Source organism: Phycodurus eques, chromosome 17 (genome assembly GCF_024500275.1).
Source record: "Phycodurus eques isolate BA_2022a chromosome 17, UOR_Pequ_1.1, whole genome shotgun sequence".
In the NCBI taxonomy this organism is placed as follows: domain Eukaryota; kingdom Metazoa; phylum Chordata; class Actinopteri; order Syngnathiformes; family Syngnathidae; genus Phycodurus; species Phycodurus eques.
Genome location: NC_084541.1, coordinates 391,670 through 419,277, shown reverse-complemented (window position 1 = coordinate 419,277; position 27,608 = coordinate 391,670). Strand labels below are relative to the sequence as shown.

General features: G+C 43.2%; 2 protein-coding genes and 1 long non-coding RNA gene across 15 annotated transcripts; 2 read left to right on the top strand and 1 right to left on the bottom strand.

Annotated features, from left to right (window-relative positions):
- Window positions 1-2: 2 nt before the first annotated feature.
- LOC133415581 (uncharacterized) lies at window positions 3-1,511 on the top strand. The gene is made up of 2 exons (XR_009770153.1): window positions 3-86; window positions 1,101-1,511. It is a non-coding gene; the product is annotated as an uncharacterized LOC133415581 (long non-coding RNA).
- On the bottom strand, window positions 331-12,767 carry LOC133415579 (carotenoid-cleaving dioxygenase, mitochondrial-like). Of its 2 annotated transcripts, XM_061701706.1 has the most exons (12): window positions 12,664-12,767; window positions 10,687-10,843; window positions 9,225-9,436; window positions 8,682-8,797; window positions 7,268-7,370; window positions 6,179-6,307; window positions 5,955-6,115; window positions 5,713-5,880; window positions 5,467-5,604; window positions 4,367-4,549; window positions 3,083-3,193; window positions 331-785 (listed from the first exon to the last, which is right to left on the bottom strand). In XM_061701706.1, the coding sequence occupies exons 1-12, from the start codon at window positions 12,728-12,730 to the stop codon at window positions 669-671; spliced, it is 1,662 nt and encodes a 553-aa protein (XP_061557690.1). In that variant the 5' UTR covers window positions 12,731-12,767; the 3' UTR covers window positions 331-668. The 2 variants fall into 2 exon arrangements, with proteins under 2 accessions (XP_061557690.1, XP_061557689.1); XM_061701705.1 differs by having other exon boundaries at window positions 5,467-5,880.
- Window positions 12,768-14,569: 1,802 nt separating this feature from the next.
- Window positions 14,570-26,943, top strand: snx19a (sorting nexin 19a). Of its 12 annotated transcripts, none has more exons than XR_009770222.1 (12): window positions 14,570-14,622; window positions 15,587-17,074; window positions 17,159-17,297; window positions 17,377-17,477; window positions 17,560-17,679; window positions 19,456-19,574; window positions 19,748-19,838; window positions 20,185-20,332; window positions 20,649-20,772; window positions 23,861-24,045; window positions 24,146-24,981; window positions 25,102-25,604. XR_009770222.1 is itself a non-coding variant. In XM_061702884.1 (12 exons), the coding sequence occupies exons 2-12, from the start codon at window positions 15,614-15,616 to the stop codon at window positions 25,623-25,625; spliced, it is 2,691 nt and encodes an 896-aa protein (XP_061558868.1). In that variant the 5' UTR covers window positions 14,570-14,622; window positions 15,590-15,613; the 3' UTR covers window positions 25,626-26,943. The 12 variants fall into 12 exon arrangements, 10 of the variants coding, with proteins under 10 accessions (XP_061558868.1, XP_061558867.1, XP_061558869.1 ...); XR_009770221.1 differs by having other exon boundaries at window positions 24,146-25,273; window positions 25,511-25,600; XM_061702884.1 differs by having other exon boundaries at window positions 15,590-17,074; window positions 24,146-24,233; window positions 25,511-26,943.
- The last annotated feature ends 665 nt before the right edge of the window (window positions 26,944-27,608 follow it).

Genomic DNA, 27,608 nt, shown 5'->3' with positions numbered 1-27,608 from the left:
GGCGCTGGCAACCTGATGAAATGACGCACCGCGAGGAGATGCTTGCAATCCTGCTCGTTTTGGCACATTTTTGCTTTTATACCAGGGTAAGGGGTATGATTTTAATACAGTTATTTTAATTCATGTGTTAAAAAAGGTTAAAGTATTAAAGTAGCCTAATTGTGTTGCGCATTTTTCAGTTCTTATTTTCTCTAGTGCATGCATAAAATGTATTATCGATCAACAAAATAGCAGGGATTGTGGAGTAACCAATGCTTTTGCTTGGAAATTCCGGGCTCTTTAAGATAGAGTACTTTCTGTGTGTGTAAATAAAGACAATGAGGATTGGAGTGCATTCAAAATTTTATACAAAAGATACACAAAGAGCAAAAAAAAAAAAAAAAGTGCAGCATTCAAATGATGTGGATTATGTGATGTGGATTGTGCTGCGTTTCCCGGGTGAGGTTCAGCAGTTTTGTGCTCATACAAAAGCTACGCACAGGCAATTCCAACATAAACCCGGTACTCAATTGTATTCATATGCATCAGGTTGGTAACAAAGCAGTGTATCTCATCAAGGCATACAGCAGCAAATCAGTTCGGTACCATCATGATAGAAGTAATATGTCACTGTGCTTTTGGAGTAGTGTAGCATGCTTATTCATGTTATTATTGAGGAGACGTAACATTCAAGCAGATGCGTTGAAGACACCGTGGAAGTCGTAGGGCATGTTGACAGGCACATTGGCTCTTCCCAACTCCTCAAACGTCTTGGCATTCAAAACCAGAAGGAATGTGCTCTCATTCTAATGTTGGAGAGAAAAACCAAAAGGTTTTTGTGGGGTGGACCGGACCGCACACCACTCGTGTTGTGTAACGCTACTTTTGAGAGTTACACAAACTCTTCTGTCATCATCAGACAGTGTTCATTTCAAGACATATTGATATGATGCTGATTGATTGTCACTCATTAAAACACCAATCTGAACCCAGAAAATGAGTGCCGGTTTACCGCTAACCTACTGGACACAGATGTGTGCCTCTTTTAACGTTGTTCCGTTTAATCTCAAGGAGAGGTGAAGTCGTTCACCTCCAATGTGACAATGTGACAAACCTCATAGGAGCAGAAAGAGAACCGAGGAAGGCCCTGGCTGCTCTGCATCATACGCAGACGCGAGGAACATTGCAGCAGAATGGATTCAATCGGTGCTCCACTCCTCTAGCGGGTTTACATCATGGAGGGTTTGGGGAACGTGTGAATTTGCTTGGTGAGAAGGGATCTCATGGCAGTTATTCCACAGCAAATATTGGATAAGGAAAGACTTCATACAAATCATACATACGCTGTCAGACGGCCCAAATGATCTTGAGCCACTCAAGCCCAACCGTATCCTCCCTTTGTGAGGAAAACCATCATTGCCACAAGGATTGTTCGGACCACGTGACGTGTATGGAAAGCGAAGACGGAAGCAAGTTCAGTACATCTCTGATCGGTTCTGGAAACGGTGGCTACGGGACTACCTACCTTTGCTGCAGGGAAGGCAAAAATGGAACCCAAAAAAAAAAAAAAGACTACAACCTATATATAGATATTACAATGAAGCCCTCGATGCTCTACCCCGTCAGGCTCTTGCCAACTCAAAAGATTATTGGACACTTTCCAGGATAACAAAGGATTTGTGCCCTTAGCGCATCTGCGGACTATTTTAGTAGCATTGAGAGGACTGAAACTTCACCTGCTACCACAGACTGCAGATCAATGATCACAAATACAATACAATTGTGGTCAATTGTGTTCATGTTGTCTCCTTGTTGTACATTTCTGAATGACTATGCAAGGTGCCCCCGCAAGGGCCGTGTATAGGCATGTAGGACACTAAGTTGTCCACCAGGGGTCGTGTTTCTGTCACGTGTACATAATTGGCAAGCTCTCCGTGTTTAGCTAGCACATACCACGAGTTGTTGTTGTTGTTGTTGTTGTTTTCGTAAGTACTCACGAAAGGACGCCAGGCTAAGTATATGTTTGTTTTGTGATTTATTGAGTTTCTAAAAATGTGGACACCATTTGGAATTTCATGTTGCACACTGAAGACCAGTAGCTAACAGTGTGAAATAAAGATCCTTAAAAAGCAACGGTGACAAAGGACTTGTTATTTCACGAGACACTGCGAAGCAGGAGAGAGCAGCAACCTGTCTAGAAAGCGTTAAATTACACTTAACCACTCACTTAAATTAGTCTGAGCCTGATCGCGTCTATGCATGAGTTAAAAACACACCAAACACCCCCCCCCCTCCCCCACCACCCAAAATAAAAAAATAAGATAATTTGTGTGTATGTTGCTACGACGCAAATAGTAAAAATAGCAATGACTACTTTCCTATTATCCATTTGATTACATTTTGGACTCATTGATACACAGATTACATTCATTTTTGAAAATAAATACTAAATCGCAAACATCTCTTGAGTTTTAGTTTGGCACTTGCTGTACCTTGAGCCTAACTGTTACCAGCTAGCTTCTACCACTGCCAAAAGCCATCTGGAACTTTATCTACCTAAACGTTTGGAGTTTATCGCCTCGCTTTCTGCGGCGTCAACCCCGCAAGGAGTCTCGCCCGCCTGTTGGACCTCTACTGGAATCTTCCATCACGCTGCTGTTTGCTATCGAGATGGCAGGATAGCAGCTGGCGGCCAACGCTAGCTACTCCTCCGCTCACATGCCGCCATAGGAAGAGCAGATATGGAATTTTGTGGTGTTACGGAAAGACAACAAAAATATGTGGATCGTGGCGAATAGGTGAGTGTTTCAGTGAATGGCTGTCCCTTTCACATAGTTTGCAAATGGTAAATCGCAAAGACGTGTGGGTGGGGCTTCACTCTACCGTACGTGAATGCGCTGATGAATATTCACGACTCGATTCTTCCTTGAACATATTGAGTACGAGAGGATCCGGTCACGCCGCATCAGTGCAATGATTCCCATGCAGTGGCGATGTTATCTTGTGCAGATTGCACAAGATAACATCGCATGTAGTTGACTTTTCGCTCACAAAAAGCACACACTGCATTGAAACAATATGCAGCCTCGTTCGAACATATTACCTGCGAAGGGGAGATAACCACAGAGAGGATGACCCCGTCGTCTTCTTCCACGGCGTCCGGTGAGGGCACAAACACCGGCTGCGATGGGAAGAGGCCCTTCTGGTGCCAGACCTGAGTTGACATTGGAATCAGTAGTACTTTCTTAGAGCAGCAATTACTGTAACGGTCAACAGAGGCTGGCATATTGGGAAAGAACAGAAGAACATACGAAAATGCAAATGCTTGGATTTAAGTGAGATTATTTGGAATGAATTTCTCATACTAAAGCGTTTGCAAAAAGACATTTCAAAAAAAGAGCCCTAATTGTTCAACTTTAAACTCAACTTGTATCACCATATACTGTAAGTACTGGTATTTGACATTTTATCTGTTTGTTTTTGCATATTGATGTTGCAGTTTTTTTTCCAAACCAAAAGTAATAAACCAGCGACTGTACACCGTTTTTTAGTAGGGCTATATGATATTCAGTATCCCACTTCGTCTTCTGTCACTTTGAATGCTGAGTAAATCAACCGCAAGCTGCTCTTGTATCTAAATGTGCTACCTTTTGAGATTAAAACCGATGCATGGGCAAACACATGTCAGGTGGGCAATTGGATAATGTAAATAAACAACACTGCCGGAGCTGCACAATGAGTTATAGCAGGTTTATGAATGTTAGCATATTAATGTTAAGCAGCATCAGCACCTTTGCTACCTGTGAAAGACCCAGGTATTGTTTGGCTCAATATTGGTAAACTGCCTCTGTTTGTTACAAAAAAACAACAACGTTGTGGTTAGGTAGCGCATTTGGTACAAATGATTTTCTCATGAAATAAGCATGAACCTTGCCCTGGAATGCAAATGAGCCTGACTGTTAATTCCTAACAGTTTAAATCATTCTCTATGCACCCGGAAATATCATGCTCACTGCTCGACTGTCAGAGGCTAGAAGAATTTACTTTCGCTTTCTTTCATTTGAGTCACCGAGGAAGCATACGCCTCACCCTAAAATGAAAATATGGCTTAATAGACTTACCGTATGCCCTCCTCTGTGTATTTTGTGGCTTGTGTTTCTGTGTTAGGTTTGTTGTTTATGTTGTGTTTTAGTGACAAGAACCGTTGCATTAGGAGTCAAACTGCCAGTCTTGTCTTATGAGCAGCCACAAATAAAATGGTTGCTAAATTGAAAGTGTTTGACAGCAGCGTAAGAAACCTCTGAATCTCTATTATTGACACACATTGTGTTCCTGTGAACAAAGTTGCATTGCATCACGGGAAAGGCCACACATCGCAGGTACACACCTTAAACGTCTTGTCGTTCAGGTCCATCTTGAGAAGTGAGTCTCCAAACAGGTGTCTGAAGCCGCAACCGTAGAAATAACGATAAGGCCTCGCGTTGTATCGCTCGTAGTTGATGTGAGGCAACTCCAGGCCACCGTACTGGTAGAGGTCATCGCCGTGGAGATCCTCGTGTTGGCAGAACACCTGATGACAAAGAGCGGATCAACTAGCAATGCACAGTCAGCACAACTTCAGTCTGTGGGTTCAGCTGGTCTCAGCTGCGAGTTTAACGACTGAAGGAAATGAAGACACAGTTTTTGTTTTGGCTGAACTTCATCTATGTCTCTGCGCAACCCTAATGAGGATAAGCTTTTGGCAAAAACGGACGCATACGTAATGGATGTCTACTTTTATTGCTGGTTAAAGTTGCATTGCTGACTCTCGAATCAGATTTACTGTAATACATACATATTAATACCTAAAATAACTGAACTCAACTGAAGTGTTTGAAGTGCAATTTAAAAACAACTGCAGCTGAAACAGTGCAGTACATAAATAAAAATCGAGCATAAAAGATGGATTGTAGACAATTGAACTCAACATAATTCAAAAAGAATAAAACAGTAGCAAAGTTAAAAACCAATAAGACACTAAAACAATGGCAGTCCCACGAGAGTCTCGTGCAGTGTCGAAGGCCAAGGAACACAGAAAAAGGCGTATCCGTATCCTTCCGCTTCAACATCGGTACCTCCAAGAGCAGCGGCTCAGCTGACCCGAAGCACCGGGCAGGAGTGTAGGGTTGGAGCAGGTCGGAGACGTAAGGCAGGACGAGACCATTTTGGGATTTGAAAACTTCAAATGAACTCCGAAGTGCATGGGCAGCCAGTGGAGGGACCAGAATAGGACTTATGCGCTGCCTTTTACGTTTTCCAGTTAAGGGCCGAGAGGCAGCATTTTAAACCAAGTTGGAGAACTTTGCAGGGAGGACTGGCTGACTCCAAAGTAGAGTGCAAGATCCAGGCAAGATGTGGTGAAGGCATGGATTACAGTTTGTGTGTCTGTTTTTGCTGTGCCAGAAAATACTCAAAGAGTTAAGTAGCGAGAAATGAATCCCAATTTACCTTAGCGTTGCTGGTTTTGACGCACGTTGCTGAACTGGAAGGACGAGTATTCAAGTTTTGGTCAGTCGGCGTGTCATCGGTCACGTGAAGGGGTAAGACAAAACGACGAGGGAGAGCTCTGCTCATGCTGTTGTACACCTGAATGGAAAGAATACCACCTGTGTACTTTTTTACTTTCTGTGTATATAAACAGATCAACGTAATGTGCAAAGAATTAAGAGGAGCAATGAGTGAATGTTTCCTGACCTCATCTAGCGCTTCGCCCGACTTGCGTAAATTCTGAAGGAAGTAGATGTCGAGCGCTCGGCTGTCGTCAAAGCAACACAGGTCCAGCATCAAGAACCCATCCTCTTCAAAGGCGTTGATCTGGTGGAAATTGGCGAAAGGTTTGGTGTAGTACTTCACTTGGCTGACCTGAGGAGAGGAGAGCACATCATCAGACTAATATCCAATTTGGAGATTCCTCGTTTCTGACTGCTACCTCTCACCTGGCCTGTACGCTTGTGGATGAGGTGCAGGAAGGTTTTCATCTTGGGGTCCCAGTAGATGGCCTCACAGAGCGCCTTGCCCCTCATTATGCATGTGAGTAGCTTCATCAAGTCTATTTTAATTGGCTGTTCAATGAACACCACGTAGTTCTCCGACATTGCTGCAGGGTAGAGGGGTGTTCAGATGAAGCACCAGCTGTACCAGCCTCCATGTGCTGACTCACCGAAGCTGTGGTAGTAGGAGGGCTGCAGCTTGTTTGCAGGTTCGATTGAACAGAGAATTTTGGCGCCTTGCAGGGTGTCTTCTGCGTTTGACTTCTCAGGAGGTACACAAATGATGTTGTACGTGGCTCCTGAGCAAGTCACGGTGTTCAATCAATCACATAAGCCTTTATTCTGTATATAGCACCTTACATACTTCTTTTATATTTAACCATAGGTTAGGGTTAATGTTGTGCTGGTGTTTTTTCGAGCTAGGAAATGCTTCAGGTGCTCAGACAGTACCACTGTCCTCTGTTTGGACTGGAATGAGAGAAGTTAGTTGTTGTGTCATGCAAGGTGTCTTCCCCCTGGAATTAGTAGGGTGCAATATGTTACAATATATTTCTCTTATGATACAAAATCTATCTGAAATTCTTTATGCCTGGCCAGGAGCACAGCAAATCAAAACCTCTGATCCTAGAATCTGATCCTTGGTCTATGGTTTTGTTGTGGATGATGATGTGGTGGATGCTGGCTGAAAATGGCTCCAGAAAAGGTTAGAATTGTCAATAAAAACCAGATGTGGAGACTCAGTCTGGTGAACTTCCCAATTCCATAACCAAGGGGAAAGAAAAGTCCATCCATCCATTTTCTGAGCCGCTTCTCCTCACGCGGGTCGCGGGCGTGCTGGAGCCTATCCCAGCTGTCATCGGGCAGGAGGCGGGGTACGCCCTGAACTGGTTGCCAGCCAATCGCAGGGCACATACAAACAAACAACCATCCGCACTCACATTCACGCCTACGGGCAATTGAGAGTCTCCAATTCATGCATGTTTTTGGGATGTGGGAGGAAAGCGGAGTGCCCGGAGAAAAGCCACGCAGGCGCGGGGAGAACATGCAAACTCCACACAGGCGGGGCCCCGCGGGGATTGAACCCGGGTCCTCAGAACTGGGAGGCTGACGCTCTAACCAGTCGCCCGCCGTGCCGCCGGAAAGAAAAGTCCAGAGAGAAAATTGTTTATACTTGTTTGTTTTACGATGTTTAAAAGTTCAATAAAGTCTCGTTTTAAACATTGACATTGACACTTTTGGTGGAGCTGCAAAGGACTTACCTTTTCTTCCATAGGAGTTGCCTATATTGAAGCTGGTACCATCAGGGTCGTAGTGAGGGTGGGCGGATGCTGCATTAACGGCAACAAACGTGCTCCAGTCAACCTACAAGGCCATAGCAGCAATAATGATGGACAGTTCAGTTTTTCATTGAGAGCATTCATGATTGATATTTTGTTATATTTCCGTAACGGTTATCCTCACTAGGGTCGCGGGTGTGCCGGAGCCCATCCCAGCTATCCTCTGGCGGGAGGCGGGCTACACCCTGAACCGGTCGCCAGCCAATCGCAGCGCACATGTAAACAAACAACCGTTCACACTCACGTTCACACCTACGGGCAATTTAGGGTCTTCAGTTTACCTAGCAAGCATGTTTTTGGGATGTGGGAGGAAACCGGAGTACCTGGGGAAAACCCACGCAGGCACAGTGAGGACATGCAAACTCCACACAGGAGAGGCCGGATTTGAACCCGGGTCCTCAGAACTGCGAGGCAGATGTGCTAACCACCGTGCCGCCTTTTGTTATACAGTTCAGTAATTATTAATAAGGGTCAGAACAGTGGCCTAGCACGTTTGTCTCACGGTTCTGAGGTTCGGGATTCAAATCCTGGCTCCAGCCTTCCTGTGTGGACTTTCGTATGGTCTCTCCATGACTGCCTGGGTTTTCTTTAAGTCCCACATTCCAAAAACATGCACGTTAAGTTAGCTGAAGACTCTCCATAGATGGGAATGTAAATCATTGTATGTCAATATGTGCCCTGCGATTGGCTGGCGACTTGTCCACCGTGTACCTGCCTCCGGAAATGGGACCGGAAATCCTCTGGAAATCGGCCCAGAAATCCCCGAGCGGAAATCCCCTCAACCGGAAACCGGAAATAGCATGAGCGCAAATCTGGCTGGAAGTCTGACCGGAAACAGTATCATAAGAAGCCGGAAACCAGGCTGGAATTATTTTTTGTGTTTTCATATATATATAGATATATATATAGATATATATATATAGATATATATATATATAGATATATATATATATATATATATATAGATAGATATTTTTTTATTTTTTTTTACAGTTGAATGTTTTAGGCTAGGAAATGTTTATTTTACCAGAAAAAAAAAAAATTCAGCAAAGACTCAAAATCCCGCGATATGGTGAATGACGTGCAGTATGAATATGAAAATGCACTGAATCCACAATAAGTGAACACTGTAGTTGAGTTGCGTTCAGTGGCATCGCTGGGTGTGCGGTGGACTTGATGAGAACAAGCTGTGTTCCAAACGTTTGAAGACATCAACTTCATGCAGTCGAAACAAACACAGAAATATGGATTGATCTGCGATGGACACGCTGTACCTTGACACTAAATTGTTGTACTTTTAATGAGTTCTTACTTCGTCGACAGTGTATATTTCTACCTGTTCCAGTGTTTCGAGGTTCTCTGGGTTCACTCTGTGCATCAAGTTGGTTTCTGTGCTGAGATAGTAGTCTCGCTTATATTTCACAATGTTGACATTGCCATTGTCTGTTGGCTCTGGAACAGACAAAAACTCTTCCAGTTAAAGCTTGCAGCCAGCGCACATTGGTATCTTTCTGGCATTCCACGGGTCATTAGTGTGAGGAGCCGGTAAACAAATGACTGCTCCATTCTCTAGTTCCCTAAATGTATCCCAAAGATGCTTGATGGGCTTCTTCCACACCAAACTCCTCCAAGCATGCTTCTCTGTCCCTTGGGGCACAATCATAAAATGGCTTTCCCGTAACTCTTGGAATATGAGTTAGGTGCATTGAATCGAGTGAAATAGCTTGGTGAGTTGAAACTGTGTCTTGAGTAATTAAGCCACTGATTCAGAGATGTCAGGGATCCCTAAATCAATAAAGAGTCACAGTTTTTCAGCCGTTTTGCCCTACAAAAGATAAGCAGAATGTACTGACAATGCTTTTGATATGTTGATACTCACTTATCATATCAAAGCGAGAGAAGAATCGCTGGAGGATGTTTTTACACGGGTCGGACAAGCTGGCAGTACCAATTTCTGACACCATGATGCGGTCCTGCTCGCTATTTTTCTTGTAGGCGTCGCTGCGCAGGAAGCGACTCATGTACGTCACCTGGCCTTCCTCTATCTTGAACTTGTGGAGCATGGCCATCCCGTCAAACCAGTGGTTGTAGCTGTTATGGAGGAAAGGCGTTACGGTGTTGGCAACATTAACTGACATCCAGTGGGTACGGAACTTATTCAGACCCCCTTCAATTTTTCACTGCAGTCCTTTGAAGTTCATTTTCCCCTCATTAATGTGCACACAGCACCCCATACTGACAGAAAAAAATGGAATTGTTGAAATTGTTTGCAGATTTATTAAAAAAGAAAAACTGAAATATCACACAGCCATAAGTATTCAGACCCTTTGCTCAGTACTTCGTCGCAGAGACTAATTCAGTCCGTGACCGGGGAGACGTCTCGTGAGGTCTCTGCGGCGTCTCTGAGACTTGCCGGAGACCGAGGAGACACATCACGGCGACTTCTGGGCAACTTGGTCGCCACGGCGAGAGCGCCCCCAAAAATATTTCCGTCTCCTGAGTCGCCGCGACGTCTTCGTCAGTGAGGTAGGCCCTTTTGCGTTGGCTTCGCTTTTTGCCGTCAAAACGACATGTCCTCGTTGTTCTCCTAATGTTGTGTACTGACAAAATAAAAAATGCTAAATTAGCGATGAATTTTCTCTTCAGATGAGATGGAATTTTTTTCAATATCAGAATCTGATTGTTTTTAGGCTGGTACACAATGCTTTTGCCATAAATCGTGATTGGAGCGGACAACGTCGAACAATTCTCTTCAATAAGGCCATGGATGGGAAAAATCTTGTTCTCCGAATCTGTTGCGTCGTTTTCGTAATGTGCCGTTCTTCGTCTTCCTCCAGTTCGCCGCCTTCGCCGTCTTTTGTCCCCGTCAACTGTGGTCGACTTTACCTCGCTCTATTTACAGTCGATCCGTTTTACGTGTCGTTATTAGTAGCGGTTGAAAAAAGTAACAAGCCGATCTTGCCGAAGCAAGAAGTAAAAAGTACAAATATCTGCTTCAAATGTAGGTAGCAAATGTAAGAAGTCAGAAAAGTAAATACTCAAACAGAAATGAAACATTTGTCGCTTCCCGCCACTGAAAATATCATCAGTATCATTTATGTATGAATGTTTACCTTCGTGTTGTCGCTGCCCACATTTTATGTACAATTTGGGTGTTTGCGCAACTGGGTTGTTCCACTTGTAAAATGTAAATGTAAATATGATGTGTGGGTCACTTTTTGGACATGCGCATGTAAATAGACGCGCACAGAAAATGGATAAGGCCTCGCAATCAGAATGGAGCACTTGGACCTGCAAATCCAGCCGAAAACTGCTTTTCACGGGGGGCGGATTGAACTCACTGCGTGTCTCCAAACTCAAACTTTGCCGGGCCGTTTCGGAGCAGGCTGCCATTGATCCAGTGGGGAATGGTCCCTTGTACGTCGGCAGGGATCGGATCAGGGGTCTCCTCGACAGAGCGGACCAGAGGAGCGATGGTCTCCAAACCCTTCCCAAGTCCTGCATGGTAATATGTGGAAGGAGTAAGTACATAACCGGGAAAAGTTCTTCTGCTATAGCAGTGTTCCCCAACCTTCTTTGCACCGCGGACCGGTTAAGATTCGGCATTTTGGGATGGCGTGCAGATATGATATATATACACAAAACCCCAATTCCAATGAAGCCATTTCTCCAGATTCTAACCCTCCACCTTTTGATGATATGATGGACCGTAGAGGATGAAATGCCTCAATTCCTTGCAATTGTACGTTGAGGAACATTGTCCTGACACTGTTGGACTATTTTCTCCCGCACTTGTTGACAAAGAGGTGAACCTCGCCCCGTCTTTGCTTGTGAATGACTGAGCGATTCAGGGAAGCAATCATGGCCGCCGCCTGTTCCCAATTCGCCTGTTCACCTGTGGGATGTTCCAAACAGGTGCCGGATGAGCATTCCTCAACTTTCTCACTCTTTTTTTGCATCCTGTCTCAGCTTTTTTGGAACGTGTTGCAGCCAACAAATTCCAAGTTCATGATTATTTGCTAAAGACAATCAAGTTGATCACTTTGAACATGAAATATCTTGTCTTTGTAGTGAATTCAATTCAATATAGGTTGAACATGATTTGCAAATCATTGTATTCTGTTTTATTTATGTTGAACACAATGTCCCAACTTCATTGGAATTGGGCTTGTATATATACAGACACACACATACACACGCTTGCCTCGCTTCTGCTTCGTCCTTCGCCGTTCGTTGCGCGTCCGCTGCGGGCGCGATGCAGGAGTCGGGGTTGGAGTCGTTGTAGGCAGCCAGAACAGACTGCAGTTCCGTAGCTTCTCAATGAGAGTAGACTTTGAACTCCGTAAAAGTAGTTGTGCCTATGTCGAGCAGCAACCTACGACCGTAGTATCTGCGTCAGAGCGGACTTGGTGCGTGTTGCGAACATTTTAAGTAGGACTCCCGATATAGTGTTGTTTCGTTCGCGAACGTTTCGTTCAAAAGAACAAATCTTTTCAATTCACGTAATGAGCTGAATTAGTTTCTGAAATGATTTCCTTCTTTGAGCCCTGCCGCCGTAAGCCAGCCCGCTCGGACCGAAAAAACGGAAGCGTTCTGTGCGGTCTCGACGTGTCAATTGAGACGCGCAGCTGTTGCGGCGGAGGAGAGACGGTCCATTTTCCAAATAGAACACATTGACACGTGAATTGCCATACAACAGAAATGATAGAAATTGGTCATTCTTTCTCTGCGTCCCGGTAACAAATGCCTCACGGCCCGGTTCCGGTCCGCGGACCGGTGGTTGGGGACCACTGTGCTATAGAGTCGAGTCATGATTTGAGTCCAGTCATGATAGATAGATAGATAGATAGATAGATAGATAGATAGATAGATAGATAGATAGATAGATAGATAGATAGATAGATAGATAGATAGATAGATAGATAGATAGATACTGTATACGTGTGTATCGTCGGCTCTAAAACATGGACTAAAAAAAACTTTGATACGTATGCACATGTTGACGATCTAGTATCATTGAACCGCTTCTTCTTACGCGCTACAGTTAGCTGAGGCGTGTGTGTGTGACCTGCCAAGTCACATATGGTACATCCAATGAAAAACATTTGTATCAAATGAAGGAACCCCATTTGAAGAGCCGTCTCGTTGCACCGGCATGTGTGCAGATGTTTGGCCAAACCTCAGTTCCATTATTCGGCTCCATTTTCAGGATGACCGAGTGATTCTGACGAGGACACCGAAGGCACTGTCTCATAGCTCCGACCCCAATCCCCTGAAATGCAAAGTTATGATGACAATGCAGAATGGAAGCATCTTACCTGCATTATTGAGCGGGTACATGATCGAGTGCCAGTCAGACGTGAGTGGTGTGGTGCAGCTCGGCATCCTGCGGCGTTATTAAATCATGTCATCCTCTATTACGTCATCCGCATTACCTATCGGCCTTGGCACGATAACCGCGGGTAGATGCCTTCATTCCCGGTTTGCGAGCGACTAAACTCGTTTAGTCACATTCGTTTGCTGTTTGGCTATGTGACGTAATGTATAATTCAATACAAAGTTGTACTGTATAAACCCGTATATGGATGATTGTATTCAAGAAACGGTTGGCCCTAATTACATTCATGATAAATGATACAATTGGACGTGAAAGTGAATCGTTTAATCACCAATAATAAACGTATTTTACGTCAAATGCAAAAACATGACTAAAACAAACCATTGTCATTTGGTATTCATTGTTAATTACAAATAATACAAATGAAACATGAGCATGCTTTAATTATTAAAATGAACTAGTTCATACAAAATGTATACAACAATATTAGTAACGTACAACTATTCTACGTGTTTTTATTTGATTCAATAATTGGTTAAGTAATTAGAATTGCATTTTTCTATGAATACAAAAAGAGCATGAATTAACAATCTCATCATGGAAATGAACAATCTTTCGTCAAATAAAAAAATAGAATGTAAAACAAACATCCCTTCCCAACGCGGTTTCACGTGTCCCTAACAAAGTGTTCGCTCGATCGTGGCACGTGTGTTGCTCGGTCCTGCGGAGCATGTTGTCTTGTGCCTGCGTGATTCTTAGCTACCGAACCGGTTTTGAGGACATGTTCTTTCCTCTTCGGCGTTGTTTTCCCCACGTTCTGCGGGCGGACTACTTTCGTGGCAAAACGTTACTTTTCTTTTCATTTATTCTTTGCCGCCAATTGCAGCTCGAATTGTCACCACTAGAGGGTGATGTTGAATCGTTTGCACGAGAGGGGTCGACTGTGATTGGCTCCGGAAGACCTGCTGTATATCTGTGCCGGAGTTTGAATTGAAATGTCTACTTTTTCAAATGTTATTATTGTTATTATTATGTTTTAACCATCAACATATAGAGGTGTTTTTCTTTAATTAGACATGTACACATTTTAACATGACACAAAAATAAACGTTCTTTAAATTCAAATTCAGAAGGAACAGATATACTCTCATTCCCCATGACCCCAATGAGGACAAGCCTTATAGAAAATGCATGTGCGCTGTATGAGCATTTTCAAAATAGACATAATAATAGACAAAATAATTTTAAAAAAATGTTTAACAGGGGTGGGCAAACTTTTGGTATAAACCCACATTTGATGACGGACAGCTAGGCCAGGTCAATTGCAGATGAGGTTGAAAAACAAAGAGCTAAAATGTGAATGTCAAATATGTACAATCGTTTCTTTTTTAATAATAAAATAATAATTATTGGTCATTATTTAATTCATGGGTTATAATTCATTTAATCACAGTGGGTCACCAATGACTTAATACAATTAATTAAATGGTTCATTTGACTAGAATTTTGTTTTTTTCAATAATTATTGAGTTAGATACTTGAATAACAAATGAATACCAATAAGTACATATTTATCAAATTTTCATGAATGCAACAAATGTTACAGTCTGTTCTAAATGGTGAAAATAGTGGATAACAACAGGCACTTGCTGCCATTAGTACTGTGTAGCTGTCTAATTTGGGATGAAGGCAAACATGGAAAAAATAATAATAATATGTATAGTCGTTATAGTATTCAGTAGTCACCGTCGTAGAATATAGAAAAAGCATAGTGTTTTGTAAAGAATGAATATAAAGAGGAATTATAATCTGGCAGGTAAAGTGGACACCTAAACCGAGTTGAGTAGACAAACGGGCTAATCCTCATAATCTTTGTTGGAGATTAAAACACAAGAAGGAAGCTCGCCTCAGTTCTAGGCATGAATCTCTAACTATCCAGGTGACCTTTTTTTTTTTTTAAAGGTTTATCAGTGTGCAACGTGGTATTGATTAAGTTGTAGCCTACTATCAATTGATGGTCTAATTTAAAATAAACAAATTCATGTCTAAAGAGCTACACTTGCCTTGAACAGGTCATTGCTATTGAGCTGCAAATTCGTATCCTAACAAAATTAGAAAGTGACGTGTGAGGAACCATTTTTTTGTAAGATAAAACATAGCACGCGCACTCGTTTTGGGAGTTTGACTGATTGACGTTGTCATGACAACAGCAAGTCTCGGTGTCGAGGCAAAGCTCTCCCGAGAAGACTATGCTGCGTTCAATTGCACTCGGACGTTTGAAATTTGGAATGATTCAATCATTCATGTTGGTAAGCAAGTACAGGTAAATACGAAATACAGTTTGTAAATCATGATTTTATTTATTAAGGCGGGGAAAAAAATCTAAATGTATCTGAGTATTGCGACAAAAGGTTATGAGCTTCAGGGGGAAAGTTGTTTTTAAAAATGTTTCAATTTAGGTGTGGATTTTATAATCACAATTTTGAAACTGCATGCAACAAAGACAAAATCAGAAATGGCCGGCACAGTGGACAACTGGTTAGCACATCCGCCTCACAGTTCTGAGGACCGGGGTTCAATCCCCGGCCCCGCCTGCGTGGAGTTTGCATGTTCTCCCCGTGCCCGCGTGGCTTTTCTCCGGGCACTCCGGTTTCCTCCCGCATCCCAAAAGCAATGCGTGCTAGGTTGATTGAAGACTCTAAATTACCCGTAGGTGCGAGTGGTTATTTGTTTCTATGTGCCCTGCGATTGGCTGGCGACCGCTTCAGGGTGTACCACGCCTAGCTACTATAGATATTATAGATATTTGACTACTTGACTCATCTGTCCTGTCTGTACTGAAAGTCATTGATGAATCCTGCAGTTAAAGTTGAATGAGAACTAAAAAAAAACGTATTTTTTAGCAGGCTACAGTTCATCTGTTGGCTAGAATGCCTTCATCCAAGAGGTCTAATCAGTGGTCCCTGTCAGAGGTTCTGGGCCAGCGGAGACGGCTGTTAGGCCTTGGCGCTCTACTGGCCTGGTTGATCCTCTTCCATCTCCTCGTTAACGTCTGGCTCCTCTGCATCTTCACTAGTCTCCTGGTTGTCTTGGGAGGTTGGTTTGGATCGCGAGCCATTCTGGATGCCAACAGCCTTCTCCACTTGGAGCATTTCTTGCCGCTCGGCGGGGCGACTCCGTCTCAGTGTTCGGCCGAACATGAGTGGAGACTCAATCACGAGATCCACAGCGCCGTCCACAAAGCGGTGCGGGATTTTGTGTCTTCCTGGTATCGCACTCTTCTGCCAGAGGTGGAAGGCGAGTTTGAGCGTGCGGTGCGCAATTCCATGCTGGAATCGGTGATGGAGCTGAAGGAGCGTGCGAGACATGTAGACAGAAAGGCCGTGGTCCAACGGCTTTTAGAGCTGTATGGCTGCCACCTGCAGAGCTACATGACAGCCAGGCACATGCTGCTGGAAACACAGCGAGAAGTTGAGAACGTTAGCCTTTGGCAGCTCTACCAGGAAGTAGACAGCCCTCATCCAGCTGTTAGCGATGCAGCCGCTGAGCTCAGGTACGCCAGAGCTCTGGTTAACCTCGTCTTGCACGTGCTTGTTCCGTACCCTCAGATGGAAACCAGGACGGGAGGGTACATGGTTACCGAACTCATTACCTGCAATGTGCTTCTGCCGCTAATAAGCAGGCTGTCTGATCCCGACTGGCTCAATCAAACCATTGTAGACGTCTTCACCAGGTCACAAAAACCACAGGATGGCGCCCTGTACAGGTGCGCGCTCCATGATTCGTGGATCACCTGTCTGTCATCTTCGGATCAAGCGAACCCCGTGAGCGGGAGCAACTCTGATCTTCGTGAGCTGCTCAACCCGATGAGTGAGGAGGACTCCTGTCAGTGCAGCTTGCTGAGCCTTGAGACTTGCTCTGGGAAAGCTGAGAATTGCCACGCTGGTCTGCTCACACCGTGCAAAGTCCACTGCTGTTCCCTCACGTCTGGCCATTGCTCTCACCTCCCAGAGTCCAAGATGCTGTCACCGGACTCCCCGATGCAGTCCGACACGGACGATGGCATGACCAGACGCTTGTGTGAATGCGGTCCCTCAGCCAACTTCTGCAACACGATGAATTTAAACGACGACGCTGAGGATTTTGGCTGCTTCGGTACGCTGAAAAATCTGGGGCCGAAGGCGGTGCCCGTGAATTTACCCTGGCCTGTCGGTATTGCTCAAGAGAAATCCCCAGCAGGGCCTTCAAGAAGACTTTGCCTCAGTCCCTTGAACTTTGACAGTCCAAACAAACCATCAATGGGCATCCAGAATGTGCAAATTGCTGGAACAGTCAGTGCAAAGGAGCAGCGTGGTACTGGAACACATCCGTATACTCTCTACACTATCACGGTAACATTACAGGTCCACTTGTCATTGGCGTCAAATGTGAAGATTTTCTTTCTTCCACACAAAACAGCATTTTGTCTTTTGCAGTTTGAGACCGCAACATGCCCCGAAAGCGGTGACTTTTTGCAACCTGCAACCTGTCACTCGGTCAACCGCAGATACAGCGAGTTCCTCAACTTGCAAACACGTTTAGAGGAGAACCCAGAAGTGAAGAAATTTGTCAAGAGTGAGAAAAGATCAAAATCTACCTGGGGAATATCTTGACACATTTTGTCACTATTTCCAGCGACTGTCTTGTATTGCAGATGTAAAAGGTCCGAAGAAAATGTTCCCTGACCTTCCCTTTGGGAACACAGATGGTGAGAAGGTGGAAGCCCGTAAAGGCCAACTGGATACGTTCCTTAAGGTAGATATTGGCTATCGACACTTCAGTCTATGACATCCCTAAGTGTACTGTATCACTGGAATTGTATTTGTTGATTTTCTAGCAACTAAACAGCATACCTGAAACAGCGAGGAGTGAGGACATGCAGGAGTTCCTGTCTCTAAACTCAGGGGTTTGCACGTATTTTGGAAAAAGGCCTTTTGTCAAGTCAAGAATTGATAAGGTGAAAAGGAATTTGTGTACTGAGTGAATGTTATGGGGGGAAAATAGTGCCTTTGCAATGATACTATTATAAATATTTGAGTCTTCCACACAATTATTTGAGCATTGTCATCATGATGTTCAAATGCGCAAGTGCATCGTTACACCAATCAGAAGAGTCCTGAGAATAGTTAAACAGATTGTGAAACATTCTCCAAACAAGTGGAAAAACGCGCTTGCTTCAAGTTGTTTATGTTTCACTCCCAGCTGTAGTTTACCATAAAACTGTCTCGTAAATCAAATAATTCAACAACAAAGGTCCGCTAACCTTAGCGCGAGCATAAAGTGATAAGAAAAGGCAGACATGCTAATAAGATTAGCACCGATGTTACGGTAAATTATAAACCTTCAAACAACACACAGAGCAGCTCAGAGGCGTGGTGTCGTGCTTGAGCTCGAGGTAATGTCAGAATCAGAATCAGAATCCTCTTTATTTGCCCGGTACGTCCAAAAAAACGCACAAGGAATTTGTGTCCGGTAGTTGGAGCCGCTCGAGTACGACGACAGACAGTCGATTGACACAGAACACATTGGAGACAGAAAGACGTGGACAAAAAAAAAAAACAGTCACTGAGCAATAAGGGGTTAATAGTTATCTGGTAATGCCGGTACATTTGAAAACATTTTTATGTTCACCTACTTTTAATACTGCTCGCGAGCAGGCAACATAGCGTTATGTAGCTCGTTAGTACTAGCACTAACGTTTGTACGCAAAAGTGAGGGTGTTCTTTTGATTCAGGCTGTAAAGTGTCAGTCAACATTCGTTTGTCGTTCAAATACATGTTGACAACGGTGTTCGAGGGAGGCAATGCACCTCTGCGAGACACAATCCTATTGGTAGACGTCAGGTCATATGTCAGAGGCTTCTCGTTCATATGTCTCACTACACGGAACGTATACGCCCAAATAAGCAAACCTACGAGACTTTTCATTTTACTGTCTTGGGCCAAATCGTTGGTTGTCAATGATGCATTTATGTCACATTCCAAGGGGTTTTGTAGTTCCTGACCCAATATGTCAGTTCCGATCTGGGAAATCAGCAATCGGGCCAATAAAGGGGCGACAATATTGTAGTCTGATCCAGACACAAGTTGCGCACAGCAATATGTGTTGTTTAAACTAATGCACTCAAATTGAGAAATACTCATGTATAGCTTGTTAAAACATATGTGTAAGATTACAGATGACTTAAAAACAAATGAATAGTACATGTATTAGGAATGTGCTAGCATACGCATTACAGTATAACTGCGCATGAAAAGAAAAAGATTTTCTTGTCTGGCTGGACAATGCTGCTCAAAACATGCATTTAAATAACTCAATATACTTCTGTGCTTTATTGTGCATGGTTTATTTTCTACTGGAGCTATTATAGACTGTCCAAATAATACATAAGTCACGGGTATGTTATCCCCCTCTTTTTTTGCGCGTGTGCCAATATCATGCAGTCCTAAACGGTACTGCATCGTACTGAGAGCCGTTTCTATTCTGGTTTCCTTATTTTGCTGCACAAAAGTTTGTCTGCACCAAAATGGTGAACATTTTGTTCAATGCTAACTGAAGCGAGCGCCGTGTTTTTCTTTCACTTCTGTTTTGGCCCTGATGAGATGATGCAATTGTACATGGTTATGTGGCCACGGGTGTGCATTTACGTAATCAGAGCATGTCGATTGAGCGGAAGTTAATTTTATTTCTAGAATGGGCTCCAATGTTATGTCCGCCATAATTGTTCTCACAGATGATGGAAAACGCTTTAGACACATTGAAGACAGCCTTTCCTCACCCCGAAGCCGTGAGTCCAACAGAGGACCTTGAGGGAGACTCTGAAGGGAGAACACTGGACAGCAGAAAGTACAGGTGAGACTTTTGAACATTTGTTACTGTACGTGTGACAGGAGTGTACCCTTATCCATTCTGATTGCGGCCACATAAAACATTGTCTACTTGTGTGACTGTATCGTGTGAAATCATCGAAGCGTTCTTCACAGTTTATGGGGATAAAATGTTTGCTTTTGTATTCCCTGCAACAGGAGGCTCATGTTCCCGAGCAAAGTGTCTCCAACTCTCAATATACCTGACTTACATCCTAAAGTGACTTACTGCTTTAGTGAAGGCAGCCCTGTAAGTTCTCATCCGCAATATGCTATGATCCAATATGTCATTTGTGGATAGGAATGCATTTGAAACAGACAACAAGTGGACGAGTCGACCTTGCTACTCTGCATCGCCGCTTAAAGCTTGAAGTTGACGATTCGCTAATCATTTTCCTTTTTGTTTCATCAAAATATGTTCTTTTTATGTGAAACCGGTCCATGGTCTAACAAAGGTTAGGGACCGCTGTAATGGGCTGAAAAAATAGCAACGAGGTCATCGATGAATAGACTTTGAGTCAACTTTCGACACATTCTAGTTGACTACAAACAAACATTTAGTCGTTCAACCTCTACATTTCTCCAATTCTTTCGAGGTGCTCAATGGCATGTCCTTGTCCAGACTGGAGAGCTTTGTCCTGGAGCAGGAACGACTTTTATGCGAGCCCCAAGGCAGAAAACAAGCCAAGCAGACGGAGCTCGTGGGCACAGACAAGGCGACGTGTGGCAAAGTTCACGGCGCCGGTATGAGCTGCTACTCTTACCCAATATTCCGCTGCACTGAACGCAGGCATGATCGGAAAAAGTCACCCCGTGGTTGTAGTTCGTAGCGGTGTAGAATTGTACTGCATCATACAGCATTGTTTCGAATATTATTTGGACTAACTAACCTTTCAAGTGAGTCTGCTGCTTCTACTCTTTTCTTGTGTAGTGCCACTTGAGAGCAGCACAACCCCACATTTTGCAGTTGCGTTCATTGAAAAGTACTCTTAAAAGTCTTGCTGTGTCTAGCACCACTTCATTTATTGGTCTTATTCTGATGATTTGATTCTATTTTCAGACACAGCTGTGGCAGATGTTGCGCTGAACATTTTGTGTTTGTTGATGAAGGACCAGTGGAGTTGGCTGTGCACTGAGAACGTCCAGAAGGCCATCAGACTTATCTTTGGCACTTTTATTGAGAGGTTGGACTTAAATCTTTCATAAATGTTTTGTTCCAGTTTAACAACATCTATATCCCCCCGATTAATTCTATGAATGCTACACACATCATTATTCATACTACAGTATTGTTGTTAGGTCAAAAATAGGTATTTTTCAGATTTTGTCAACCATATTGCTATGACACCAAATACATATATGTTTTTTAAAGTGGTCAATAGCAGCATTGTTCAGCAATATCTTAATCAAAGATGGGATGATGATAATGTGGCATGACATTGCTGGAAGATCTTAGCACTCATCAGTCTGTATCTGTTCACAGCCACTAGGAGACATATTTGGTTTGGCATTGTTACAATATGCCGTGCATATTCAACAGTATTAAAGTACTCGAATACTGCTCGAGTGAAGTGGAAAAAAAGGACAGCGACAGTCGCCGATGCAGTTTCGGCCGTTTATTGAACGGGGCAAACAGTCAAACACAAATACAAAATGACAACACTCGCAAGGACCATGGAGCATTTGTTCACATTCAACTAACAACATAGTAAATGGTCAACAGACTGACTCCTGGCCCCCCCCCCCAAGGTGTGTGTGTGTGTGGGTGTGTGTAACTTGTGGCATAATTACACTATATAAAACCGATGTTTCTTTACCTTCTCTTTTATTATTTTATCATACAACCCCAATTCCAATGAAGTTGGGACTTTGTTACGTCACAGCTGAAAATAGCCGACGATAGCTGAAGACGGGAGGGGCTAGATTCAAAATGCAGATGACACATTCTGGGTTATTTATCTACAACCCCACTTCCAATGAAGTTGGGACATTGTGTCAAACATAAATAAAAACAGAATACAATGATTTGCAAATCATGTTCAACCTATATTTCATTGAATACACTACAAAGACAAAATATTTAATGTTCAAACTGATCAACTTGATTGTTTTTAGCAAATAATCATTAACTTCGAATTTTATGGCTGCAAACCATTCCCAATATGCTGGGACAGGCTCATGTTTCCCACTGTGTTACCTCACCTTTTCTTTGAACAACATTCAATAAACGTTTGGGAACTGAGGACACTCATTGCTGAAGCTTTGTAGGTGGAATTCTTTCCCGTTCTTGCTCGATGTACAGCTTCAGCCGTTCAACAGTCCGGGGTCTCCGTTGTCGTATTTTACGCTTCATAATGCGCCACACATTTTCCATGGGAGACAGGTCTGGACTGCAGGCAGGCCAGTCTAGTACCTGCACTCTTTTACTACGAAGCCACGCTGTTGTAACACGTGCAGAATGTGGTTTGGCATCGTCTTGCTACAATAAGCAGGGGCATCCGTGAAAAAGACCATGCTTGGATGGCAGCATATGTTTCTCCAAAACCTGTATGTACCTTTCAGCATTAATGGTGCCTTCACAGACGTGTAAGTTACCCATGCCATTGGCACTAACACAGCCCCATACCATCACAGATGCTGGCTTTTGAACTTTGCGTCCATAACAGTCCGGATGGTTCTTTTCCTCTTAGGCCTGGAGGACACAATGACACAATTTCCAAAAACAATTTAATATGTGGACTCGTTGGACCACAGAACACTTTTCCACTTTGCATCGATCCATCTTAGATGAGCTCAGGCCCAGAGAAGCCGGCAGCGTTTCTGGGTGTTGTTGATAAATGGCTTTCATGATTATTTGCTCAAAACAATCAAGTTTATCAGTTTGAACATTAAATATTTTGTCTTTGTAGTGTATTCAATGAAATATAGGTTGAATATGATTTGCAAATCATTGTATTCTGTTTTATTTAACACAACATCCCAACTTCATTGGAATTGGGGTTGTATATTTTTATATTTATATTACAATACAGTGATATTTTTCTTAATTATAAATGTACAAAAAATGGGGGGCTGGAATAGATGAATGGCATTTCAATTCATTTCCATCCATCGATTTTCTGTACCGCCTCTCCTCACCGGGGTCGCGGGCATGCTGGAGCCTATCCCAGCTATCTTGGGGCGAGGGGCCGTGTCGCCAGCCAATCGTAGGGCACATAGAAACAAACAACCATTCGCACTCGCATTCACACCTACGGGCAATTTAGAGTCTTCAATCAACCTACCATGCATGTTTTTGGGACGTACCCAAAGAAGCCAGGTCCTCAGAACTGTGAGGCAGATGAGCCGGCCGTCAACTAACTCATCCGTCAAGATGCGACTGTCCACACTTTTTTGTTTGAACTCTTTGCAGGTTATCTAAGCATTTGCTTGCAATTTTCAGTCGTAGAAACGACAACATTGTTGCGAGTAATGCTGCAAAAACTTGGTTTCCTTCCTACAGATGATCTTCTGTCGGGCCTTTTCTACAGTAAGGAGAGTTAAATGAGATACAGTGGACCACTGCATACTCGTGGATCGGTACCTGCATTTTCACCTATTCACATTTTTTTCATTTCACATTTTTTAAAATGTTTCTTTTCATTTTTTTCATTGCTCTTTTTGTTTTTGTTTTTATTTTTTTGGGGGGTGGGGGGCAACCCCCTAAACCTTTAATGGTGGTTTATCCCCACTTCTTTAAGAATCTTTGGGTTTTAAAAGTAGAAAAAAAAGAAGAATTCTACAATGCCAATGTAATGGGCATGATCCAGGATTTTTCGCTATTCGCAGTCCAGTGTGGTCTATATTCACCGCGAATAGCGGGGGTCCACTGTACTTCTGAATCTTGTATGGCATACGCTCATATTTTCCTTCCAAAAAGTAGATACTTTTTTTTTTTTTTGTAAATGCAATGTGGATACCAAATTGGAAATGCAGATTTCAACAAAAGCATGTCTATGATTAACACTGGCCTTGTTTTACCACGTCTTTGGGAACAGCCCTTGTTGAGGCTCCAGTGTTCTGCTGTCATTAACATCACTGGCTCGCCTTTCAATGAGCATGTCACTAAGTAATTCGAGCTGCTGTTGTGTTGTAACCTTCGTAAGCACGCTAGCTTGTGTTGCACCACTTTGCACGCATGGCTTAAAGATGTCACAGTGATGTCTTAAGCAGATCGTCCTGCAAATGTGACCCCAGTGTTCTACTGATTCCCCCCCCCCCCCCCCCCCCCAGATGGATGGACATCGGAGTGGCCCACCTGACCAGCGCCCCCTGTTGGGTCATTTACCTCCAAGTGCTGCAGGAGGCCGTGTGGCCCGGAGGTGCTCTTCCCGCCCAACCGCAGCCCGAGCGCAGCACCGCTGAGAGAAAGGAAACCAAGGACCGATGCCTGGAATGTCTCATGCAGCTACTTCCGGGTTTGCCGCGGCTCTAAGACGCATATTACGGCTCACCGAACGGTCGACACATTTAGCTTGACCGAGTCTGTCTGGTTTGTGTCGATGTTTGTGGCTGCAGAGCTCATCACTGACATGTTAGGCAGTGACAAGTACAGATTGAGCATGGAGACCATGCTGGAGTCTTTACAGGAACACCACATTAACAAGTGCGTATTCAAGCATTTGACTGCATTGTGATTTGATGGTGGTGTGATATGCTTTTGACATTTCCATATACATTGGGAGCTTGGATTTGGTGAATAAACCATTCCAAAAATTCTGACTAAATGGAATCGTACGAAAACAAAAGCATTATGTCCAATTGGATATAATTCTCAGGCCATTGAATCGATCGCAACTGAACTGCTCCGTTTGTGTTAGAAGACGTTTGGCCTCTCATCAGAGCAGGCTTCATCAGTTCATGCAACAAGGCTCAGTTAGGATGCACTAGCCATTGTTTGTGTGGAAGACTAAACTATATATGCTCCAATTTGGAGGCATGCCCCACACCAGAATTATAGAATTCTTCTTTTGGAATACAAAAAAGGGGGAGAGCCTTTAAGCCGCCTGGCCCAGAGGCCATTGTCGGTGCACCGGAGTCGTTGAGTGGAAAGTCCCTCATTGATTTTCCCTCTAAATCGGAGCATAAATAGTTAAGTTTTCCACACAAACACTGGCCAGTGTGTCCTAAGCCTAAGCCCATGAGAGGCAAAACATCTTCGATGTCAAGTTGTAATCCATTCAATGCCCTGAGAATGAAATGACCAAGATGAATGAGAATATTCACAGGCATAGGAAAGAATGTAAATCCAATTCATCCGTTCCAGACACCCCAGAAATATTAACAAAAAACATACAGAAAACTAAAGCAATGGATGGATCAACACGTTTATGATACGTTATTGTTTGGAAAAGGTAAGCTGCCATTTTCATACTTTTGTAAAAGTTCTGTCTTGAACTTGATAGTGTTTCTTGTGTTTTTTTATCAACTCTGTCACTTGGAACTTTCTTTGGCGCCATGCTGCCCGATTGAAGAGTCACACCCAATAAATGAGCACAAAGACGAAATGCTTCCGATGAACGCAGTGGGTGGGTGACGCTGACTCAAGAAAATCAAAGTTGCACATGCGCAAGGGAAACTTTCTGTGGCCACTCGATTCCAGGAAATCAGTGGCTGAGTCACGTTTGTAGGCAGATGAGTTCGCTGGTAAGGATCATTTTCAACTCTCCAAAAACTGGAACAACATTTGGGTGAAAAAGAGCCGAAAACAAATCGTACAAACAATGGGGCATACGTAAAGCAAGTACTCTAACATACAGTATATGAGAATGCAGATTGACATGGATCCAAACAATAATTTGAATTTATGTTTTCGTTTAAGATTGAATGATAAGCATTCAAAAGTACAATATTATATTTGTTGATCGTCTCTCATGTTTGCAGGCATCTCGTTTACTGCATCTGTGACCTGCTACTGGAGTTTCTGATACCAGAATCAAGCAATGATTCCTTCCAGAGGTCTCTTCTGCAGAGTCTATGCAAAGATACTCCTCCCTGATGGCCACATTTCACCACAGCTGTGTCGCAGCTCGAAGTCGAGTCCGACCTGGACCGCGTGATTTAAGGCTTTGATGCAACTGCATAGAAGGACTCACTTGATTGCTCCATGTCCAAGAATCATACATTGTAGCTCTCTACTAACCTACTCTAAATCATTGTTAAGTTCAGCTCCTGTATATTGTGTATGCACACAAATGCAACCTCAGAGAACAGATGCCGGCTCGTTTGTTTTTTCCCTCCGCATACACATCTGGTCTCAACATTAGGTACAGTTGCACCAATAAGAGACAAGACAAGATATATATTATATACAGTGCACGAGAGCTGTTTTTAGGTCTTCTGCCCCTCATGTAACTGAGCGGTTACTTTGTTGAATTGTTTTATTTGTTTTGTGTTGATGACTCCAAAATCTTTCCGTTAGTTCTAAATGTTGAAGAATAATCTCTCAGTGAGATGAGGGCTGTGATTCATTCAGTCATTGGTTCCCATTTCAAGACAGATTTGCATTGATACGGTACCGAAATGCATTTTTGAAATGTTCAAAGCTGCTAAATGATTGAAAGTGAATCATTTTGGAAGGTTGACCAGTTCATTTGAAAGCAAACCAACTGCACTTAGCGATAGCTTTCAAGTTGTGTGACTGAGTTGGAATGATGATTTTTGTTTTTTATGAATAATTTATGAGTACGATTACAAAAGTGTGATTTGCCGAGGAATCTGCAAAGCATGTGTGAAAAGATGCTGGAAGTCCACTGAGCCAAGTGTTCTTTTCACCAGCAAAGTCAACGTCTGGTCCAGGCAGCCCGATAATCTTCCCATGATCTTTTGACCCTTTCCCCAGACGTCTTTGATAAAGTTTGAATAGTATTAAACATTGAAACTGTTCTTTGTCACTTGTCTGATCCAGATGAGCCATACAACTGTAAGAATGTTCCTTCTATATATTTGACTTGAATTTTTAATTAAGATAAATGAGGAACAGAACTAACAGCATGTATGAAGTGTTTCCATACGGCAGCATGAATCCCTTTTTAAAAAGCTGATTTCTGCAGCCCACAATATAGAAAGCCAGTCAGCGGAAATCAAGAAAATGGAGGTGAGGCGAGGGCAACCAGAACGCTATAAGTGAATTATGGTCCGCAGAGTATGTGAAAGAAAGAAAAATCAACATAGTCAGTTGGTCAAAAATGTCATCATGGCATCTCAAAAATGTCTCACTCCTTTGCAGGGCGTCACATGTCATAAAATGAACAGATAAACATTTGAAAAACGATTTGGGTCTCTTTGTTATGCCTCAGATTTTGTACCTTCTACGGGCTGGATACAGGAGTAGGATGAGGATGAGGATGATGATGATTATGTTCTTTGCTCACCGTCGTCGTCACGAATGTTCCACTGGATGAATGGACAGAAATTCCCACGGACGCGCTCCAAAAGCTCCTTCCCAGAGGAATGGACGCTTTTATGGCAGCCGAGGGGATTTCCGCCTCCTTTAGTTGTAACGGCCGGGTGTTCCGATGCGGTCTTTTTAAGAGTGTGATTACAAGCGAATACTGTAAGACAAGACAAATGATGAAGAAAGAGTCGATCTCGGGTGTTGCTTTTGAGCTGCATCCAAGTCCTCCCCTCTCTCTGCGACAGGATTGCATCAAGTGTTGGCTTTTCTGAAACACATCTTGTTCTTTGCAATGTGTCTCAGCAGAATGTAACAAGAAAAACAAAAGAAGAAAAACATCGAGCCGTGTTCCTTATGATAAGAAACACATTGTATTCGGATGAGGTTGTGATGTTATCGGTTCACGTCACCGTCTTACTGCCTTTTTGGACTGCTCGTTGACACTTTCCACTGCAAAATAAGGGAGACTGCGAAGGGGTGGCGCTCCTCTTCATTTGGACACTATTTATCTTTAATATAACTCAAGATGAAAACAAAGTGCTCTTTGCTCCAAAGCTTTCAAATAGCAGTCATTTGGTTTGGTTT

Coding starts and splice junctions, on each gene's coding strand:
- LOC133415579 (XM_061701705.1), bottom strand. CDS start 12,730: ATGCCGAGCTGCACCACACCACTCACGTCTGACTGGCACTCGATCATG. Junction 10,844..12,663: donor GTACCCGCTCAATAATGCAG/GTAAGATGCTTC, acceptor ATTACCATGCAG/GACTTGGGAAGGGTTTGGAG. Junction 9,437..10,686: donor TTTGAGTTTGGAGACACGCA/GTGAGTTCAATC, acceptor CCTCCATAACAG/CTACAACCACTGGTTTGACG.
- snx19a (XM_061702884.1), top strand. CDS start 15,614: ATGCCTTCATCCAAGAGGTCTAATCAGTGGTCCCTGTCAGAGGTTCTG. Junction 17,298..17,376: donor AGTGAAGAAATTTGTCAAGA/GTGAGAAAAGAT, acceptor CTTGTATTGCAG/ATGTAAAAGGTCCGAAGAAA. Junction 19,839..20,184: donor GCTTTAGTGAAGGCAGCCCT/GTAAGTTCTCAT, acceptor AATTCTTTCGAG/GTGCTCAATGGCATGTCCTT.